This window comes from Malus sylvestris, chromosome 10 (assembly GCF_916048215.2).
Source record: "Malus sylvestris chromosome 10, drMalSylv7.2, whole genome shotgun sequence".
Lineage (NCBI taxonomy): Eukaryota > Viridiplantae > Streptophyta > Magnoliopsida > Rosales > Rosaceae > Malus > Malus sylvestris.
Window position 1 is genome coordinate 12,711,308 of NC_062269.1, and position 23,464 is coordinate 12,734,771.

Here is a 23,464-nt window from a genome sequence, read left to right on the forward strand (position 1 = left end):
TTGGAAGGATCCTTATTCTTATAATGAAAAATGGACATTGGGGAGGCTTGAGTCACATTGAGCGTCACATCGTAATTTATGCTAACCTCAGCATACCATCTGCAATACTTTAGTCGTATTTTAACACATGGTTGAAGAATGAGGCGACTAAGAAAGGATAACCCTAAACGAAATAAGATGTTTGAACTTACAAAATTTTAAGACTAAGTACATTTCATACCATCGAGGTTTGGTGTCAATTTTTAACACAAAAAAAAAAAAAGTAAGGTTAATTTTAAAATGTGTCACGGCGTTTCAATTTTCTCACATTGCAACTATGTAGTCCAAATCTTTTGAGCACTTATCCTTCGATGTGGGATAATCTTCACCCAAAGTCGGTTGTGAGATATTATTTTAAGGTTTTAGTTTTTTAGCTCGATTCGTTCAAAGTTAAAACAAGTAGCAGCATCTCAACTTACGTTTGTTGTGTGAGTTAGGCTTAGGCGTACAATTTAATTTTGTTTTCTTTTGATGGTGCTTAGTTCCTACTGGCTTTTTAGCAGTAGTTTTGTATTAGCTCTTTATGGCTGATGATTGGAGGACGACATTTTATTTTGTGTTGTTGATGCTAACTAGAATCACCAATCTTATTCAGCAAACGAATATCAACAGTGACCAAATATAATCTTTGTTGTGCTTTGGCCCATTTATCAGTGCGGAAACGAGATTCAGATTACAACCTCACCAAATCACACTCAGTTGAACAGAATAAAATACAAGAAATAAATACACCGAGAAATTTACGAGGTTCGGCAAAAACCTGCCTACGTCCTCCGAGAGATGTTGCTCTTCACTATGAGAATAACTAGTACAAGATACACTTGAGTTAAATCGACATAACCCAAACCCCAATCCCTTTGTACCCTCACAGAATTTTACTAAGAGACTCACTCTCCCCAAGAGTTTCTCACTCTCACTCTATATTTTTCTACCACCCGTTCTTATCCGAATGCACTCTCAATATAAAGTCACTCACACTCATATTTTATTCCCAACATCATGATGTCTTGAATAATCATTAAAGAAAAAGCACCACCTTTTCTCTTTTCTTACAATGATGATGTCTTTACTCATGATTATGTCTTTACATGATGATGTCAACTTCTTTGTTTAGTTTACAAGCTGAAAGGCATTTGGATTGTAGTAGTCACCATGTCTTCAATTGTTGTCAACACATGACTCATAATTACTCACAAATGTATGAGCCAAACACAACAATCTCCACCTTGGCGAATACACCATGCAAAAATCCTTGCACCCATCACCAAGGCTCATTGGCCTTATGTATCAGCATACACACCCTGAATCAACCTCGTTGGTCCTGTTCAGATTCAGTTACTGCCAATGCATGTGCAGCTGCTGCAAGCTAAAAATCACAATTTAGCTTCAGACAGGATCTCAACACATCCTTGTCTCCTCCAGCAGGTTTTTCACCTCTTCATTGTCTGCAACCTGGAAACTCGTCAGCGCGCCCGTTTCTAGCAACACCCGTCGAGCCAGACAAAATTCCCACACTTCCTTTCCTTAGGACCATCTGATCACCTGTGAATCCTATAGCTCCACCTGCTGCAAAACCCCTGCAACACTTTAGACTATACATCACCAGGAGAAGTGTTGCTTCGAGTACCTAGAGGGCATACTTGAAGTCTTTCACCACAAATTTGCTACAACCCGGACCAAGATCATCCTTTCTTTTTCTCAAAGGACAATTTTTCCTTTTATGCCCGAATTCTTTGCAGTTGTAGCATTGTAGACCCTTGCCTCCGGAACCGGATTTGAACATGTTGTCTCTCTCAGATCCTTCTCCCAATTTTCTTCCACGATTCCAACCTTAAACAGCTAAAGCAGTCTCGTGCCCACCATCAACAATGGTCTTCCTTTTTTGTGTATCATAAGACACCAAAGAAGCATGCACCTGCTCCAAACTTACTGTATCTTTTCCATGCAGTAAGGTTGTCACAAGATTTTCATACGAATCTGGAAGTGAGGTAAGAAGTAAGAGGGCTTTGTCTTCTTCCTCAACCTTAACATCAACTTTCCGCAATTGATCCAAGTATCCGTTGAACTCATTCATGTGGTCCATGAGATTCCCGCCTTCATCCATCTTTAGCTTGTACAGCTTCCGCTTCAGATGTAACTTGTTGGTCAAACTCTTAGCAATATAGAGTTTTTCCAACTTCTCCCAGAGTGCAGGCGCAAAATCTTCATCCATAACATTATTGATAATGTTGTCAGCTATACAGTGTCGAATTGTGCTAACACAACACGACTCCAGCTCCTCCCACTGGTCATCTGTCATTTCTTTAGGCTTCCCATCTTTTCCCTTCAAAGCTCTAGCCAAGCCTTGTTGAGTCAAGACATCCTTTACTCTCATCTGCCAGAGAGTAAAACTACCTTTCCCATTAAACTTCTCAACTGAAAATGACATGCTTGTAGTCATCATGGTGAATAACAAATCTGAACCGTCAATGAACCAAAGCTTCCAACAAAGCTCTGATACCAATTGTTGTGCCTTGGCCCGTTTATCAGTGCGGAAACGAGATTCAGATTACAACCTCACCAAATCACACTCAGTTGAACAGAATAAAATACAAGAAATAAATACACCGAGAAATTTATGAGGTTCGACAAAAACCTGCCTACGTCATCCGAGAGATGTTGCTCTTCACTATGAAAATAACTAGTACAAGATACACTTGAGTTAAATCGACATAACCCAAACCCCAATCCCTTTGTACCCTCACAGAATTTTACTAAGAGACTCACTCTCCCCAAGAGTTTCTCACTCTCACTCTATATTTTTCTACCACCCGTTCTCATCCGAATGCACTCTCAATATAAGGTCACTCACACTCATATTTTATTCCCAACATCATGATGTCTTGAATAATCATTAAAGAAAAAGCACCACCTTTTCTCTTTTCTTACAATGATGATGTCTTTACTCATGATTATGTCTTTACATGATGATGTCCACTTCTTTGTTTAGTTTACAAGCCGAAACGCATTTGGATTGTGGTAGTCACCATGTCTTTAATTGTTGTCAACACATGACTTATAATTACTCACAAATGTATGAGCCAAACACAACAATCTTTGCCTCCAATTACCAAATGGCATGACAGTTTATCATTGTTTCAAATGTAGGCCCACTTTAGACCTCAATTATTTATAGGGGTACAATTTGGGTTGGGTCAACCTAAATTCGCCTATACCCACTCTAATTTTGAACTCAATCGGTAGGGTTAGAATGAACAAAAAATGGGCCCAAACCAACCCGATCATTTATTGGGTCAGGTTGGATTGATGCCTTGCCCACCATGTCAACCTAAGCCCAACTTGGTTTTGAGTCCAAATTCTCTCATGCACATATTACCCATCCCATTTCATATTGCATAACTTATGTATAGGATTTGGAATGAATAACATCAAGTTTATTGTCGGTTTTCATATAGATAATGAATAAGAGTGTTACTTTTACATTTCTTTTGGTTAAAGTATACGTCTTATAATTTAATTTCAACTTTGTATGGTTGATACATTAGAAATGGTCTCCAAGTTGGTCTAAATTCGATTCAATTTTGTGCATCAACAATGTGTAAATGCAATTTTAACTAAGATTGATGTTCTTTGGTTTAAAATTTGAAAATTCATGCACAATAAGATGTTATAAGATTGAATTTGATAAAAGTTGGGCGAATCCAGACAAAATCCGAGCAAGCCTGAATCCAATTAACCCTTGAACCGGACTAAACCACATGAATTTGAACCCAACTCGAACTCGAATTGTGAATCTAAAGACGGAGAATTGGAAAGAATTTAAGTAAAACGAAAATCACCACCACCAATGTATACCAGACTACTAATACAAAATCATGCGGAGAAAATCTTACACATAACTTTAAAGACTTGAACCGATAGTTTAAAAGGAAAACTAATGAAAATGACTTTAAAACTTTAAGTTTTAATAATAAGAACAAAATAAAAGGTAAAGTGGATAATATCAAGATTAATATTTTAGTGTAAAAATGTAATTTTTCGTTAAATTTTTTTAATTTAAATCGTTATGGTGGCGATGTACGTGAAGTCTCTCTCCTAAAAGACGGGTCGCCCAAAATTGATAGATAGACGACATGGCGAGATGGGCCGAGCAATAATTACCATATCAAAGAGTTAGAAAAATCATCAATATTGCAACAAGATAGAACACGACCAATCAGGACCATATACTTTTTTTCAAACAGTGAGATCGGATATACTATTTTCTGTTTTACTTACACAATCATACGTCTTCATCGACCCAACAACAAAACCTGTATTTCTTGAAACCAATGATGTGTTTAAACAAACATAAAATTAAACCAAGAATAATTAAGAAAAGAAACAGCAATTTGTAAAGAGGAAGTCCAAATTGTCATTTTCAAACCAAGAGATTTGGAGTCATTTTTAAAATGAACCATAAAGTTTTAATTTTCTTGTCACTTAATATTACAGTCTAATAGTATTTATTTTTATTTTAGTGAAAAGTCTTATATTTGATTCTCATCAAAAGTGAGTATTAACCACATTATTATGGTTGACCTATTGTAAGGCTTAGTATACTACTGACTCTTGTAGATAATATCATTTATTAAAAAAAAAATTCTAATTTTCTTATTTTATAGCATAAAATATTAAAATTAACGGGTTGATTGTTTGATAACCTTCATTAAATTGTTGGCACAGCGTGGGACAGGTCTTTGTATAGGGTTGCGTTGTCAATGTTTGCACAACATTGACAAAGGAATTAATTAGTTTTTGGAGGATTTGATATTGAAAAAAAACCAAAAGAAGTAAACTAATACAATTTTAAATCCTCAAAGTGCAATATGAGAAAATTAAAACCACGTGGTTCATTTTAAAATTTATCTAAAATGAGAGAGAGAGAGAGAGATTTTTTTACACTTGGAGTACAATCGGTACACCAAGTGTCTTTATTTAAGTAGAAGGAGGATATATATTTTTAATATCTTTCACTTATATTATGACACGTGGTACATGACCTTAGGTTCTAAATTACACTACAAAATCTCTCTAACGTTGAAAATGTAAATTGTAGTTAGTCCTCCTATAATATAATAGGGATTTGGCTTCTCTGCTCTCCCAGTTCCCATACACTCTTATCCTCTCCTATTTGTGCGGTCACGGTTAAGTCACGTCAACATTTTATATCACTATTGTTTTTTGTCTTATTATCTCTATAAAAAAATTAATATAAAATATTGACGTGATTTAACTGTGACCGCACAAAATAAGAATGACTGAAAATGTATGGAAATTGGGAGGACAGAGAAGCCAGGTCATATAATAGACCATGGTCATCGTTTCCGTTCATCACATTGATTATACGTTATAAGTGGCATGGTATAGTATTGCAGACGACCAAAAAAGACGAAGATGCTATGTACATATATATTACACGTTGTTGGATGCTTTTTCATCTTCATCCTCTTATCTTCTAGTCTGCATTAATCGGACCCACATAACCATCGGATTTGACATTCACAGATTATCCTCACATACAGTCATATACTCAAACGGATAAGCATGATATTTGGCTAATATGTAGATCTAGCATTCGCATCGTGTTTTTTATGTTCGTGTCATACCCGATATCTTAACGAATCGTGTCGTGTAACACCCGTTAAAATAAACAGGTAAAATGACCCGACCCGAAATCGATCCGATAATATTAACAGGTAATATGACCCGACCCATTACCTGTTAAAGAAAATATATTTTAAACCAATAAATAATTAAATGAATAACATAATACTAAATAAGTATATACATACCATATTGTCACATCCAAAACATAAAAACACAATTTTCTTTTAAGTATATTTTCACTTACCTAAAGTCTTTAATAGTTTTTTAATTAATGTAGAAGTGTAAAAAAATATAAAAAATATATATAAACGCTCGTATTGACAAGCTTTACAACTTTCATGAAGAGCTTAACTTCGAAATTCGCCACTATAATCATATAAATCATAGATCAAAATTTAACCGTTGATTATTGTTTACATTTACGCTTCATTGTTCTCATCAAATTTTGTTTTTTTCAGATTTTATTTTTTGAAAACTTGATCTATTAGAGGATGCAAGAAGATGAATGATTTAGATTGTTGATATTATATTCAGAGTTTTACGGTTAGTGAAAATATTGCTTGATGTTTATAAAGTTCTACAAACTATATGATATCGACTCATATTTCAGTTAACCGTAAATATCGAAACGTGATATCAAAGATCTTAACCATTCATCTTCTTACATCCGCCAGATGATCATGTTTTCAAAAAAGAAAATTTTAAAAATGAAATTCAGTAAGAAGAATAAAGCGTAAATGACAATCGATTATTAAATATAAATTTAAGGTTTATGAATTATAGTGTTGGATTTCGAAGTTGACCCCTTCATGAAAGTTGTAAAGTTTGTCACTATGAGTGATTATATATATTTTTTACATTTTTTACACTTCTACAATAATGATTATTAATTTTATTAATTTTTCTGTCAAATAAAAAACATTATTCTTGAAGGTTTGGAGGATTTTAAAAATCTAAACGATAATGTAAGTGTAACCATTATCTACTCGTAGAGGAATAATGATGAATCACGAGTGTTTATATATTCTTTCACATTTTTCATACTTGTATGTATATCTTCTTAGTTCTTGCCTATACAAATACTATATTAGTTTATTTTAATTTTGGACAACATGTTAAGTAAAATTTATTCTAGTAATGATAATAAGGAACTCTCATAATAAAAATAAATAATGACCGAAACTTTTTTTTTAAAACTTATATAGAATAATAATACAAAACTATATATTTAATATAGAAAGTATTGTATATATTAATATGGCTATTGTATTTTATAATAATTTTTTTGTAATTAAACTTTAAAATTATCAAAATAAATTCTTTCTTAACAGGTTGAAATGGGTTATCCACGTGTTACCCGCGTGTATACCCGTTAAGAACCCGTCACCCCATAATGACTCAATAAGTTATCGTGTTGACCCAAAACCCGTTATTTTCGTGTCGTTTTCGTGTCGTGTCAAAAACTGCCGAGTCTACTAATATGTTCGCCTTAATCTAGGAATTGAATCCACTATAATTTAGTGTCCGTAACTTAGGGATCCACAAATTTAAGCCACATAAGTTGAATTCGATAGTTCTTATTAACTTATTTTGATGACTCACTTCCCACAAACCAACAATTTTAATATTTTCCATACAAATATATGGCTCAAATTTGTGAACCTCTAAGCTCTGAATAATAAGGTTCAGAGTAGATTTAATTCCCTTAATCAGGATATTAATCAAGATATCTCCTGTGGGTTTCAGACACTGGGATTACATATATACATATACATTCGGTTGGAGATAGAGAGATACTGGTGTCTTTTTTTTTTGGTTGAAAGAACAATTCATAGAAACAAAATGGCACCAGGCCAAACAACAAACAGAGAGCTTCCCTGAAAGCCTAGGGAGCAAAGACGAAGATAAATAGGACACAATGTGACGCCATCCCGCAAGACACCAGCGTCATCCCATCTACCCGTGCAAAAAGAAACCCCACCCTTACAAAGGAGGACAAGGAATACCGTCTTTGTTCAAAATACCTACAAGCGAAGATGGAGGTCTAACAACCCAACCGAAGGCGTACATCTCCAGAGATATATTCCTCTCGACTAAATCCACCGCCCTATTTGCTGCTCGTGGAACCCACGACCAGGAGCATGATTGAAAACTCCTCCCAATCTCCAGAACACGGCTAAGAATTAGGAGAAGGTCCCAATCACAACTCAGAGAAGGAGAATTAAGGGATAGCATAATAACTTGCACATCCGATTCAATCACCACCTCCTGCAGTTGTAAATTTTTTGCCAGTAAACACCCTTCCAGAACGGCAAGAGCCTCCGCCATCTCAACAAAAGATGCATGCACCCTCACACTTCACACAGCGTTACAACCTAAATAGATGTCTCCGACCAAAATCCCAATATTACCGCATAGAGAGTTTCTCTTCCAACAAGTATCAACATTTATCTTCCTCCAGTTAACAGGGGGTGGAGACCACCGAACAGGTTGATACACACCACGAGCAAGGGTGATTCTGTCAGTAGCTGACGGTTGAATAAACGAAGAGGCCAACATAAAAGAATCCATGGCAGTGACAATAGCCCGAATAATTCTGAAAACTCATTGAAAATTGCATCACATTTGGCCATCCAGATAAACTAACACGAAAAGACCAGATAGGACATAGTACATTCGAGGTCCACCTTACTGCCCATATTTTGATTTCCAACTGAGTACAACCATTCACCCAAAGTTGTGACAAAGCTTTGATCAATCTGGAGGCTTAAATGACCATCTTTCCACACCCTAGATGCCCACGAGAAAGCAGAAGAAAATGCTCCACAATTTCCTTGCGTTATGTGTAAATGGGGCAAAGTAGGGAAATAGCATACCGACGTCGATACAGGTTGAGTTTGGTGGCACAAGCATCACGAAGAGCCCTCCACAGAAAGTTTCTCATTTTTGGAAGGGCTTTACAACTCCAAACCCAAACCCACACCCGAGGATTCATACTTCGAAAAGATGAAGGATGATCATTGTTCACCGTAGGGTGGCAGTTGTAACACCACCTATAACCAGACTTCACCGAAAATGAGCCATTCATTTCAAACGGCCAAATAAGTTTATCCGGTCTCCTAGCTGGCCCCATATGAATGTGTGAGATGGCCATTTGCTCATTCACAGAAACAAGATTAGACAGGAGATCAGTATTCCACTCCCTCGATACTGGATCAATAAACTCAACAACCATGCACTCTTTGTTTATATCCGTGTAAAAGGGAGAGGTAGGGTGCCCCTTAGGGATGCCCGGGACCCAATTATCCATCCAAAACCTAACCTCATGCCCTCCCAAAACCTGCCATTTAACACCCTGTAAAATGATATCCCTTCCTTCTAAAAGACTTGCCCACGCCCAATAGGCTCTACCGTCTTTCTTTGCTTCAAGGAAAGATACATTTGGGAAATACCTTGCCTTAAGAACACGCGCCCATAGAGAGTCGTGGTCATGAATCAATCGCCAACATTGTTTTATGAGCAAGTAAATGTTAAAATCTTTGAAGTTTCGAAATCCCATACCTCCTTCCCTTTTGGATCGACCCAGATCCTTCCAATTAATCCAGTGTATCCCACGAACCTTGTCAGTCCCCGCCCACCAAAACCTTGCCACAGCCACGTCAATTTCATTGCATAACGTAACCGGCAGTCGAAATACACTCATAGGATACATAGGAATAGCCTGAACAACTGCTTTGATAAGAACTTCCTTCCCCGCTTGAGATAAGAATCGCCTTTTCCAGCCATCAATTTTAGCCAAAACCCGATCTTTGATATATTGTAAAGTCTCCTGATTCGATCTCCCCCAAATTATTGGAATTCCCAGATACTTACAAGGATCCTTTACCTTAGGCATATTTAAAATATCACACAGCTCTAACGCCAATTGGGGCGAGATATTTGCTCCAAAATACACAACTGATTTATGGAGACTAACATGTTGACTAAAAGCACAACAATACAACTGAAGAAGGGAAGACAAGTTTGTGCAATTTTGCTTAGTAGCCATAAGGAACATCAAGGTATCATCAACAAACAGAAGATGAGAGAGCACAGGTCCTGAATCTGAAATCCTTATTCCTTCTAAATAGCCCTGTTGAACCGCCCAATTAATCACAATAGAGAGAACTTCACTTATAGTGAGGAACAAAAAAGGGGATAGGGGATCTCCCTGTCTGAGACCCCTAGTTGGCTAAAAAGTTTTCCCCGGCCTCCCATTGATTAGAATAGCAAACTCCACCGTTTTGACACAGCGCATTACCATATCAATCCATCTTTGTTGGAACCCAAGTTGTCCCATGACAGCCTCAAGGAAATCCCACTCAACCCGGTCATAAGCCTTGTTCATATCAATTTTGATCGCTATTTCGAACTTATGCTTAGTTTTCCTCAACTTAAGAAAATGAAAAATTTTATGGGCCAAAATAATATTATCCTAGATTTGCCGACCTTGAATAAACGCATTTCGACATGGCGACATTATTTTCTCCAACATAGGTTTCAATCGATTTGCCAAAATCTTATATAGTACCTTATAGGCATAGTTACAAAGACTAATTGGCCTGAACTGACTAACACTTTTCGGGTTGGGGACCTTGGGGATCAGCGCAATATTGGTGAAATTTATCACAGAAGGGCAGCCATCGTCCTTTAGGCACTCATCGACAATACCATGGACTTCCGCCGCAATAATATCCCAATACGATTGGAAGAATATGCCTTGGAACCCATCTGGACCAGGCGCCTTTGCCCCTTCCATATTGAACATTGCATCTTTTATCTCAATGTCGAAGATAGGACTGCACATCACTTCATTCATGTCAATAGTAACCACCGGATCCATACATCCGAGAATATCCCCCTAATCGCGAAAACCATCAGATGTAAATAATTTTTTGAAGTGATCTTACACTGTCAATCTAACCCCGGTAGGACCCTTCATCTAGGAACCATCATTATTCCGGATTTGATTTAACTTGTTCCCACGGTGCCTAATGATAGTAGACTGATGAAAAAAGCCCATGTTCAAATCACCGGCCTATAATCATCTGATTCTTAATCTAGCTGCCCAATATGCTTCCTCTTGAGCTTCAAGAAGGTTAATAGTTTCCGTGAGCACTCCCATTTTAGTACTATTTTCCATCCAATTTCGTTGGAGATGCCCAAGCTGCGAGTTCAACCTTTAAAGCTCAAACTTTCTGTTTTTGAATTTGGCATAGCTCCATTTCATCAGACCTTTTCTAGTGAAGTTCAACTTCAGTTGCCATTTTCTCACTCCCCTCTCGACACAACCCATATTCCAGCACCTTTCGATTGTCTCTCTACATCCCTCCTCCTTGCACCAAAAGGCCTCGAACCGAAATAACGGTTAATTTTGGAACTAGAGGGTCAATGTTAAGAATCAAAGGGCAATGATCAGACGCCCTAGCACTTTCATGGATAATCACTGAGTTTGGCCATCGAATCTGCCATCCTCCATTAATCAACCCACGATCCAACCTTTCTTTCACCAAACTTCCATTTCTAGTTCCCCTCCAAGTAAATTTAGGCCCCGAGAACCCAAGATCCACCACTTCCATATTGTTCATAAAAGATTGCAGAAATGTAGTCGTTGTCCAGTGTATTTGGCTCCCTCCAGATTTCTTATCATCTGTTAGTATTTCATTAAAGTCGCCAACGCAAATCCATGGAACATCCGTCAGACTCAGCTCCTCCAAGATCCATTACCAAAATTCAATTTTCTCATTTCTATAGGGTGTACCGTAAATCCACGAGGCATGAAACCACTCATCACCTGCGATCTGCATCTCCGTATGAATCAAATGCTTAGTAGACGACACCACTTTGACCTCCATACTATCGTCCCACCACAGACTCAGCCCTCCAGCTATTCCAACCGAAGGCACATCATACCCATTTACAAACCCCAACCGTATGCGAACTCTAATAATTATGTGGTTCTTCATTTTTGTTTAAGATAAGAAAACCACAGAGGGTCTATATCGTCTAATGAGCCCATGTAAGGCTCGAACTACCGTGTCCAACCCAAGACCACTGAGTTCCACACTATGTGTATCATGGCTGATTTGCGGCTGTTCCAGGCCAGCCGCCACCGCCACTGCCACAACATTTATTTGCTAACCTCTGTCCTCTCTTTTTTGCCTCTCCGTCCAAAATGTCCTCAAGATAAGGCCAAATGTTTTCTTCCTAAACTGGGACCTCTAACAAATTGTCCTCCAATAGAGCGCTTGCATCCTTCACCAGTTCATTATTCAAACCACTAGTCACAGCAGCATTTCCTCTACGTGCCCCCTCCTAGCATGTACACGGGCCCCTGTCGGTTTTTTTGTCCTTTTAGTCGGCCTTTAGGCTCTATTGCTACTTGCATTCCTCTTTAGGCCCATCCTTTGGAAGAGACCATCACCCTCCGTTTGACCCAATGAAAGGTTGCTTGGTTGCTGCACCATAACCAGATGCTGGCTCATCACCTGCTCTTGTTGATTTTGCTGCCTCTTATTTTCTATTCTCACCACAGGGTTTGTGATGTAGCCCCCTCATTGCTGCCCCTCGTCACAACCTTCGTCCCAATCCCCCCTCTTCTGCTACCTACCTTTCTCCCACCCATCTGCTCCCATTCACCTTCATTACTCATCCCCGTCATCTGTAATCCCTTAGTGTTGCGATCTCCTGACCCTCCACCTGAAGCATGAAAGGGGATATTTGCCGAAACCGGCATCACTTCAATTGACGACCCTCCCCCACTTCCAATAAAAACCCCCTTCTTCCACTTCCAACCGCCGCCATGCCTTCCTTTCCTATATTGTTGTTTCCCCTCCTACTCTGAGTCATAGTCCCTCCATCTCTACTAACCCATGCATGTCTCCTCCTTTCTTGAATAACATTTATCACCCTCGGGGTCTCCGGGACATCACGAATCATCCTAGTTCTAGTCCAATCACCATAGCCTGCCACATCTCCATTACCATCATTCCCTACTATTTGACACCCTTTTTTTTAGTCCTAACTAACTTTTCTAAGAAAATACTCAAAATGTAATTGCCTAAATTGATAAACTCTCAATACATACAACTAATCACAAATCATACGGGTCAAGTAATAATGTAATATTATAAATTAAATATTGTTGCAGTCATATTTAGAATAGGAATGTGATGAATATGGATAGGGAAGTTGTATAAGGGGAGAATATAAAGAGCAAGAAAGAAGCAAAAGTAAAGGGAGAAAAATTGCAAACTTCATGACAAAATACTCAAAAATTCAATTGCTTAAAATAATAAAGTTCTGACTACATACTATTACTCGTAGATTATTCATATCAAATAATAGTATAGATTCTGTGATATAAATTTGGATAATACTTGTTTTCACCCCTTGGAGGGATCAGCTTGTTCCTCCTCTTTGACATGGAGCAATTATATCTTGTTTAATCTTTCAAAATGAAAAAAAAAAAAAAAAAAACTTCCTATCTAAAAGATAGTTTTTATGCCACTTAGTACTACGACTTAGTGATATTCTTCTTCACTTGTAAGTGAGAATTCTTAGGTTCAATTCTCATCAAAGGAGAATTTGAACCATATTATTGCTAACCTATTGTGAGGCTAAGCCCACCCCTCCTCACTTAATGTAGATAATATCGTTTGTTCAAAAAAAAGAAAAATATAGACTTTAATTCTAATTGAAATGTTTATATCTTCAGCTAAAATATTAAAAAGGAATTCTCGACCAATACGATCCCAGCTAAAAGAACCTCCAATTTTTTGGATAAGCCCTGTAATAAAATGTGCCGCTCATTGCCCTCTCGACGAACAAATTAGATAGGAGTTTGAGCGTGAGGAATTTATATAAATTAAGGCTTTTATTTATTCCTTTTCTTTTAAAAAATTAAACACGTTTAAAGATATGATTTATGCATATTAAAGAGAGGAATGATTTCATCCCCTTGGTGAGAACACAAATATTATCTTACAAATTTAGTGATCTATATATATATATATATAATAGATAGCACAAACATTAAGATCTCATAATTCAATGATGTATATTATATATTATATATATCTTTTCTAACAAAAATACTACTCGTACCACTTATTTGTACTATCTTTATATCCACATGCGTTGGCGAGCCCTATTTCTATTAGAAATATAGTACAAATGATTATATAAATACGTGGTTAGTGTAACATTACTCATTTTCTAATGACGGAAAAGGGTATTTTCAAAAACTCCATTTTTCTATATATTAATCAAAAAGAAAAGACAAAGTTAATCATAGAACGTTTATCTATTAATGGTATTTTTATATTCTTCCTAATTAATTAATTTATTTGTAGGATATAAATACAAGTAGGTCTGTCAAGAATATGGATAGGAAAGTGCGATAAGGGGAGAACAGAAAGAGCAAAAAAGAAGATAAAGAAAGAGAAAGTCTTTACCTAGCAATACAGCAACATAGCAATGGTGATTCAGAGACTGGAAATGTGCATGGATCTACTGAAACTGGCGTTCGAGCTCGTCCTCGTTATCGCTCAGGCAGTCGAGGTAGCTCTTCAGCACAACTTCTCTCCACAGCTAACAAGTTATTCATCTCACTATTCCACAGCTCCAGTTAATTTCGTTGGTTTTCTTCCTTAAATATATTCACCATTTGATTTCATCTCTTATTTCTGTAAAAAGATTCAGGTTGGCACGATATATATATATATATATTTGTTCTTTTGGTTCATTTAATTGCTCCATTTCCTTTTTCCAGTGGAGGTTTGTAATATTATTAAGATTTTGGCTCACTTTGTTATTAATTAGCCTAATTAAGTTGTGAGAGATGTAATCCATCCGGCCATTTATATATTTGCGATTCTTTTTTCTTTTAAGACAGAACGATAAAGATTTTTATTCAAGATATCAATATATGCGAATTTAATCAGGAATTTTGTTGGTTATATGATTTATAAACCCAGCTGCTAGCTAGCTCCTGCTGGGAACCTTTAGCGTGATCATACTGTTTGCTTCAATGTTCATATAGTCTTCCTAGTTAATTTGGTTGTTCATAACTCATTCTACCCAAGAGGTGATTCTATTTTCTCTCAACTCTAATTCAAAATTTGTGTCCACTTCATTTTTTTTGTTTTTGTTTGGACAAACAATAAGATAATTACATTGAATTCATCGACACGAGGGATTCAAACTTGTGTGAAGAAGCACGTTACTTTAACCAACTGACTCAACCCACCTCTGAATTGTATCCCAAGTTGGAATTTGTTATTTTTTCCATTGATAGAAAAGGGGATAATTTAATTGTAAGGTCTTTATAGTTAGTAGTAAAGAGAATAGATGGATAAGTTGAAAAGAATGAATAACTTCTAAGTTAAGTGCCATTACACAACTTGGTGTTATCAAGAATGAGTAACCTTTTTAATTGATGTTGACATCACAATATGGCGGTATCAATTTATTTATCTATGTTAACATTAACCATGAAATTTAACTATGGCGTTCGCTGACATTGTAATATATAAATTAGTAACACTATGAAATAATATAACAGTATTAAAAAATTGGTCAATCATTATAAGCAGACTTGGCAATTTCATGCATAACACGTTAAATTGTCATGAAGTGACGTGAAAAAAAAAAGTTTCGGGTTGAGACTTAACAGATCATGTGTTTTATTGTGTCAATCTGTTAAGCACTCGTTAAATAACAAGTTGCTTCAGGTCTACCCACGAGTAACCCATTTCAACCCGTTTTAACCCGTTAAATTAAAGTCCTAGCTCTATCAGTTTCTCTCTCAATTTATTTTAACCCGTTAAACTAAAGTCCTAACTCTCTATCATTTCTCTCTCAATTTATGTGGCATGTAGATGTAGTGCTTAATGAAATGATTATAGTTGTATTGCTGAATCAAAAGGAACTTATAAATTCATATGTTAATGTTTAGTAATATAGTATGCAGTTTTTTTTCATTAGATTATTTATTGAAGTAAATATTGTCCTCAACGGGTAAAATGGGCGGGTCGAGTAACTTGTCAATTTTAACGGGTCAAATTTGTGTTTGAAGTTTAGAACCTATTAAAATAACAGATTTGACACAAAAAAAAATGAACACAACTAAATTTAACAAGCATCAACAACATGGTGTTATAAGAATGGTGCAATTTGTCACAAATGTTATATAATTAAAAAGGTCACACATCCACTAAACTCCAAGGCTTTATTTGTGGAAATGAATAACATTGGATGCTTCTCAATTATTGATTTAAGACAAATGCTTTACCGTCTGGTTGGATATCTTGCAGACAATGAACGTGTTATGTTTTCTGTTACAATACGAGACGTGTTTTGAAGAAAAGAAAGCCCACACAAAGATTCTGGTTCTGGTTTTATCAATTATAATCCAAATTAGTGCAAATTATTACTACGAAATCAGATGCTCAATTTTTTTGTTACTTGCATAAAGTTATATAGTAGTAAATCTGAAAGTAATAATTTGAAGTAAGAAAAAAAATATAGTCTATTTTTATCGGCTTTTAGCCTTCAAAACTTTCAAATGACTAAAAAAAGGAATTATGTGTGGTATGAAAGTTTTAGTTTAGTAATATTGGTTAAAATGATGAGCATATTTTATTAACTCATATTGTCCCTGAAAACATCCCTAAGATTCGGTCTTTTCATTTGCTACGAGAGTGATAATTAAAAATCATAAAATAGCCCAAATAATTAGTGTTTTTAAGCTTAAAGAATTGAAACCCTCCCCATGCTATAGCCCACTAGAACCTTGTACTTGCCTCCGCCTGTGTTGAAAGTCCTTTCTGACCAAATCTCCGTGGGACATTACGTAAACCTGATTGATCCACGTATTTCTCATTGCTTAGCTTGAGTTCCTTGGACAAATCCTTTTCACTGAAGGAACGTAATGGTCTCATTAACATCTGCCTAATGTTACATCATGCAGCAAATTATGGTACATTACATGAATAAACGGTCGGATCTTGTAGGTTGGTGGCGATCGGATGGTTGAAATTTCACTTAGTCAGTCGGGCGAAGTTGGTAAATTCTTGATGCCAAGTACAACCAGCCAAATATGAGAGTGGTTGGAGGGTTCTTTGGGGTTTGGGGCTTGGTCGTATGTGCATCGGCTGTCTAATAAAGAATCTTGTCTCCAAACGACTTTTTAATTCCAATTCCAATTAGAATACAACAAAGAAAATTAGACAAAAAATAAAAATAATCGGAAAGAAAAGGACAATGAACTCCCTTTTAGTTTTAAAAAACAAAAATATCTCATTGTTCTTAAATTAATATGCGAATGAACTTTTCTAGATATTTAATGACCACTTTGTTTAAATATTTCAATCAGTCTGAAGATATTTTCGTTTGGTCAACAATTGGAGAAGATTTTGAGTATTGATAAATATATACTAGCATATGCGCACACATAAAGTGTGTGAGAATTTTTATTTTTATTTTTGGTTTTGAAATAGAAGGAGAGAGGAAGAGAGCGATAGAGAATGTGATAGCCGGAAGTTTTTTTATTTTTTTAATTAGAGACATGTAGGTGAGGTTTTAAAAAAAAAACAGCAAAATTTGGTTGTGTAAAATTACATTTCTGTTCCATATTTCTTATTCATGTTATGTTTTAATTAGAGGGTTAATCTGGTAATATCATAGGATTTTGGTTGACAATGAGTGTTTTATTAATTAGTACAGATATATATATATTTTATTATTTATTTATTTATTTATTTTTATTTTGTGATATGTGCATTATTCTCTACACATCCACATGAGTGAAGGTGTAAAGGAATAAATTTGCAAGGATCATGTCATATCATGCATTTAAGAAATATATTTTGTAGCAAGTCACCATTTACCACAGTAATGAAAATGTGTTGAGCTCTTACATGATGGTATGAGTTCAAATTCTGTTGGTGGCTCACCTAACAAAATTCGTTGTTTGAAGAAAAAAAAATATTTTGTAAAGAAATGTGTATAATTGTTATTTATGTCATATTGTATGTTTACTACAAACCATGGAATAAATAAATAAGCGGATGTTACCATCAGATCCGGCCCTGAGAATTTAGGGATCATGTGCAAGATTTAGATAGAGGCCTTTCATCTTTTTTAATATTGTATTTTCTTTGTTATTTTTTTTTTCAATCTGTATCTATAAAATTTAAATACTACACATTAGAGCACCAAATTATAATGACACCCCAACCCGGAACGTCCACTAGGACTCCAAATCGAGTTGTGCTAGTCGACACTTGGAAGGTGACGAAGCCATAAAGTGTGATGGTGTGGAAAAATGTGAATAAATTTAAACCTAAGAGAGCCTAAATACTAGAATGCGCTGGTGAGTAGGAATGAACCCACTTCACACGTGACATTAGAGCATAAGTAAGTACAGTAGAGTGAATAAGGATTATACCCTCAAAAGTAGCTACCTATCCTGAGATTTGCCAAGAATCCTCGTCAATACGAACTTTTAGCAATTAAAACTTGGAGGGCGCAAAACAGAAAGTGTGAGTGGGCAAAGACAAAGTTTTTCTAAAACCATTTCAATTATCAAAAGAAATAACCCCTCGCCATAAAACCTATATACTTCCCAAAAAACAACATGCATAGTTATATCTCAAAACCATATTCGAAATAACAATTCCACAAATATACCATGTCAAATCTAAATACGTAAGCCGGGTGGAATAAACCAATATGAAATAGTATGACAGCCGGAGTCACCTAAAGTGACCTGTACGACTGGGACCATAGCTCATCAATCAAATCCTGCACACGAGTTGAAACCACCTAATGTGGTCTGTACGATAGACTAGGTGTAAATAAATACGCTTAAGTGCTACGATCACGTGAAGGCTATGCGAAGTATCGCAAGTCACCTACGAGTCGGAACCACTTAATGTGGTCTGTACGACAGGTTGGCACCTACCTTGGATCCAAGGTGAATGTGTGGTGCGGGAGGTGAACGATCACGTGAAGGCTAGGCCTTGTCTTTGAGCGGAGCACTAACACCGGGGTGCAGGATAATAAGCTCTAAATACATCTCAACATAATTATACTCATTACCATCACTACCATCAATATACTCACCAGAAGCTTGCCTGAGCGTCCGCAACGTCAATCAACAATATATATAACCATACTAATGCATAATCGAACATAGAGAGCATTTGACATGGCATTTCAAAATATAAAACCATTTAATTAAGTTTTCTGGGAAAAATACCAAGTATATATATGTATGCATATATATTGAAAACCAAAAGCCCATTCACTGGTATATAGCTAGGTCGTAGTCCCCAAGTCTTGCATGGCTATGCTCGTCCTCTGGAAACGTCTCACCTATAGGTGAAACAACTAATTTAACGTTAATTCGATAGCACATATACAAAACCTATGATCAATTTCTCATACGTCGCTCAATTAGGGTGTTTGAATATACCATCGTGGTTTACTCAACCCCACGAACATCCTCATATTTTTAGAATAGTTTTTGGACTTAATCTAGTTTAAGTGTAAAACCCAACTTAAAACTAAATGGACTTAATCCATTTTGAACATAAGGCCTAAACCAATTAAATGGCTTAGGTCCAATTTGAAATGGTTTAAAGGTTTTTTTTTTTCCTTCTTCCTCCTTGCGAAAATCTGCACTTTTGCAGTTTGGAACGCAAGACTTCTAGAGTTCATTTTGAGCTCGATTCTCAACCAAAATCCATGATTCAAAAGCCTAAGTAAAGTTAGGAATGCAGGGAATAGATATATACCCATTTGGGGTCTTGACATAGAAAGGGTTCGCCGGAAAAGTGGTGTAAAAGTGGCCAAATGGTCACGGGTCCAAGAATTCCAGAAAATTGGAATTTTTTTCCTAACTTTCCTACTAGTTTCTAGTTTGATACTAAACCAAACTTGATGATTCAAAAGCCATTTTGAAGTTAGAAATGTAGAGAAGAGAATCATACCCTTAAGAAACCCAACGGAGAACCGGAGTTGGTTGGAAATCTGGTCTGAAAATGGTCAAATGACCACTGTTCACTTTTCACAAATCTGGGAAAATTCTTCCCCGAGATGAAATCTGTATTAAATCACCCACAAACCTTCTATTTAATATTAAAAACATCACTAGGAGTTCAACGTGAGAAGGATTTGAGGTTGGAAATTCCAAACTTACCTTGTTCAAAAGGTTCAAGATTCCGACGAAGTTACCATACGAAAACTACACAATTCCAAAGGGTGAGAAAGGGTGAGTATGGGGTGTGAGGAAGAAAGGGAGAAATTTTGATAGTTGCAGCAGGTGCAAATATGTATGTGCGTGTGTGTGATGCCGGGGACGAGATCACCGAGAGGAGGAGAAGTGCGGAAGAGTGTGAGGGAGAAAAGGAATTTTTTGGAATGTGGGGAAAAAGGCATGGGTTAAGGGAGTAATAAGGCCCTTAATTGGGCCATTGAGTTAAGGCCCTAAAAATGGGTCCAAAGAAGAAATAACCAACCTGAAAAATAGAATTACACCCATACTCGTTATTAATTCATGTCGACATGCTCGTGACGTCGAGCACCACTTAATTTCGTGAGCGAGGGAATAATTTAAAACTATATTGGACATCCACGTCACTAAATCACGAGGGCATTATTGTCATTTTACATGCTTGGTGATAAAATATATATCTTGATTTAGGATAGGTTGTAACATATAACTTATTATTTGAGTGGACAAGAGTGTTTCCTATCTTGAAAGGTCTAGTTCGAAATATGTTGCATGGTTTTTTGTGTAAAACTTATCAACTTTTTAAATTAATAAATTTGCAAAACTTAAAAATTGCAAAATAGTTATACAAGGACTCAAAGCCAATCCATGTACAAAAAGATTAAAGGCCTACACCACCAGGTACAATAAATATCATTATTTTGCACATTTTAATATATAATATATATCTGTTTACATGTAAAGAAAATTTGGGGGCCCTTCCGAATCGGGGGCCCTGTGCGGTGATACTTTTTGCACACCGTCAGGGCCGGCTTTGGTTACCATCAGTTTTAATAGGGGATACTTAGAAAAATGGGATGACCATGTTTATCCCGTACCCATTACGTACACTTCTCATAACTGTCACAGCCCGTCCTGAAATATTTAGTATCGACGGTGTGAACTGACTATTTTGCCTTTGGATGTTTTGTGTGTTTGTGTGGTTTAAGTTGGGAGTGAACTAATTCCTTAAGTCCCTATTATTTGGAACTAATTAAGACTAAAAGTTGTTATGTTTTTGTGGTTGTTAGAAGTAAAAAACTTTGGACCATACACACATACCCCCCAACTCTCTCTCTCATCCCTCTCGATTTTCTCCTGTTTCCATCAACTTTGTACGAACGAACTCCAAGCATTCCATTTCAGGCATGGATTGAGGTTTTAACGGTAACATTCAAACTCTTTGCATGTTTAGGAGTTGATTTATACCTTTATTTGGACTTAAAACATTCGAAAACCCGAGAAACCGAAATCCCAGTTTTAGGTACTGTTCATGCACTAATTATTGTGAGGTTTTTAGTAGTTTTTAAGGGCGTAGGAAGCTTTGAATCATCCTCACGAAGCTCGGAGAAGAAAAACAAAGTGATTTGGAAGTCAGAAAGTTGAGTTTTGACGAGTTGCAGGTTTAGCCGGATTATCGAGGGATTTTCCGTCGAGTTCCGTGGATTTTAAGGCTCTTGAAAGGTATGGTTTTATTATATTCATGTCAAGCTTCAAATTGGTTTAAGTTTCATGAAATTTGACTGAGAAATGGACGAGAAATGAAGGTTTGAAAAATTCTCAGTTTTCTGGCAACGACGACGGTCGCCGGAGTTCTGGGGGATGACGGAATATTCCTAACGGCATTGGTTAGTTTAACAGATTCTGTTACTATTTAATGGAATATTCCTAACGGGGTTAGGAGATTCCGTTAGGGTCCTTGCGCGTGGCCGCGCGTGTTGCCGTGCCTTTGTAAGCGTGTGACGGCGCGTGGGATGTCTAAAAATTATTCTAAAAATATAGGGATGTTCGTGAGGTTGTATAGATCATGTTGGTATATTCAAACACCCCATTTGAGCATTGTATGAGAAGTTATTAGCTAGTATTGGTTAGGTGCTTTAAATTAACCTTTTTATAGTTGTTTCGCATATAGGGGAGGCTTATCCCAAGGACGAGCGCAGTCAAGGACAACTCGAAGGCTACGACCCTTTGACATACCAGTAAGTGGGCTTTTGGTTTTCAATATATATTTATATACTTGATATTTTCCCAGAAAATGCGTTTAAATGAAAGTATGCCTTGAAATGCCATGAATATATATTTATATTCCGTATATGAACTGGTATATGATGCATATTATATAATTGTGGTGCTGTGGACGCTCAGGTAAGCCCAGGTGAGTTATGAATTGTGATTGTGATTAAAGTTGTGATTGAGAAATATTGAGCTCATAAACTTGCACCTAGGGTGATTGTGATTTAGCCAGAGATATGACACATGCCTGTTATTATAATGTCACCTCCCGCACCATATGCTCACATTAGATCCAATTTAGGTGCACAATCTTGTCGTACAGACCATCATACGTGGTTCTGACTCGTAGGTGACTAGCGATATAACCTATACAGCACTACACTGAACATAAGTCGGAACCACTAAAAGGGTTTGTACGACAAGACTAGGTGTAATATAATTATGCTCAATACTACACTCTTATGATAGCTGGGCGATAAATTGTAGTGACTCCGGCTAGATTGAATAATGAGCTATGAATTCAGCCGTACAGACTTATGTAGGGGTTCTGGCTAATATGTTATTTTCCATGAATTTATTCTCACCTGAGTTACTTATTCTACTTTATGTTTTGGCATGGCATACTTATGAATATGATTATGTGAAGCATGATTTGAATTGAAATATACATATATATATATATATTTATGCATATGTTTATATTCTATTATGGGAAAATTATACATGTTTTACAGCGAGGGGTTAGAGCATTTTAATGATGAAATGGTTCTGAAAAACATTTGTTTTTGCCCATTCACATTTTATTTTTGCGCTCCTCCAGGTTTTAGGATGTCTTTTGGTACTGTGTAATTAGTACTTGTCCTACTGGACTGCACCTAGACTTTCTATGCTCTGATTAGGAGTAATTACACTTGTATCTCACTCCTAACACTTCCTGTTTATTAGTGCACCTTAATAGCTTTCGGTTTTTATTTATTCGTATATTTCTTATCTTTATTGCTTCCGCATTGTGCACATGGCTACGTCACCCTCATGTGACGGCCAACATGCTTCAATCTCGGTCGGGGTGTGTCAATAACCATTCGTTGTTTCTCCAACTCCAACTAAGTAAACATTTGTTGGCAATCCATTTTTTATTTATTAAATATAACGATAGATGTATAAGGCTTGTTATATTAAATCTCAAATTTTATTAAATATACCTTACATTTGATTTTTTTAATAAAAAAATATTTTAATATATCTCATATACTTTCTCATAATACCACACCTCAACTCTCACCATACACTTTACATTTTCAACAACATCTCACATTTTCTACCTACACCCACGCTTTTCACATCTTATGTGCAAATACATAATGTCATTCTAGGTACTTCCGATGTGCAGCTGAAGCCGGTGTATTTTCAAAATTTTTCTAATTTCTCTATTGGTGTGATTCCAAT

At 36.4% G+C, this 23,464-nt stretch overlaps 1 protein-coding gene and 1 long non-coding RNA gene across 3 annotated transcripts; one reads left to right on the forward strand and one right to left on the reverse strand.

The window, feature by feature from the left end:
* Nucleotides 1-8,046: 8,046 nt before the first annotated feature.
* LOC126584246 (uncharacterized) lies at nt 8,047-12,666 on the reverse strand. The gene is made up of 6 exons (XM_050248690.1): nt 12,516-12,666; nt 12,338-12,426; nt 10,259-10,588; nt 9,989-10,120; nt 8,565-9,820; nt 8,047-8,284 (listed from the first exon to the last, which is right to left on the reverse strand). The coding sequence occupies exons 1-6, from the start codon at nt 12,664-12,666 to the stop codon at nt 8,047-8,049; spliced, it is 2,196 nt and encodes a 731-aa protein (XP_050104647.1).
* An 8,413-nt stretch (nt 12,667-21,079) lies between these two features.
* Nucleotides 21,080-23,136, forward strand: LOC126587341 (uncharacterized). Of its 2 annotated transcripts, none has more exons than XR_007611037.1 (3): nt 21,080-21,172; nt 21,306-21,469; nt 21,903-23,136. It is a non-coding gene; the product is annotated as an uncharacterized LOC126587341 (long non-coding RNA). The 2 variants fall into 2 exon arrangements; XR_007611036.1 differs by having other exon boundaries at nt 21,918-23,136.
* The last annotated feature ends 328 nt before the right edge of the window (nt 23,137-23,464 follow it).

Bases quoted from the DNA above. Each gene is read 5' to 3' on its own strand.
- LOC126584246 (XM_050248690.1), bottom strand. From the start codon at position 12,666: ATGATTCGTGATGTCCCGGAGACCCCGAGGGTGATAAATGTTATTCAA. The intron at 10,121-10,258 runs GTACTATATAAG...CATTTTCTTAAG, and splicing joins TTTGTAACTATGCCTATAAG to TTGAGGAAAACTAAGCATAA. The intron at 8,285-8,564 runs GTATGCTATTTC...ATGAGTTTTCAG, and splicing joins CTCAACCTGTATCGACGTCG to AATTATTCGGGCTATTGTCA.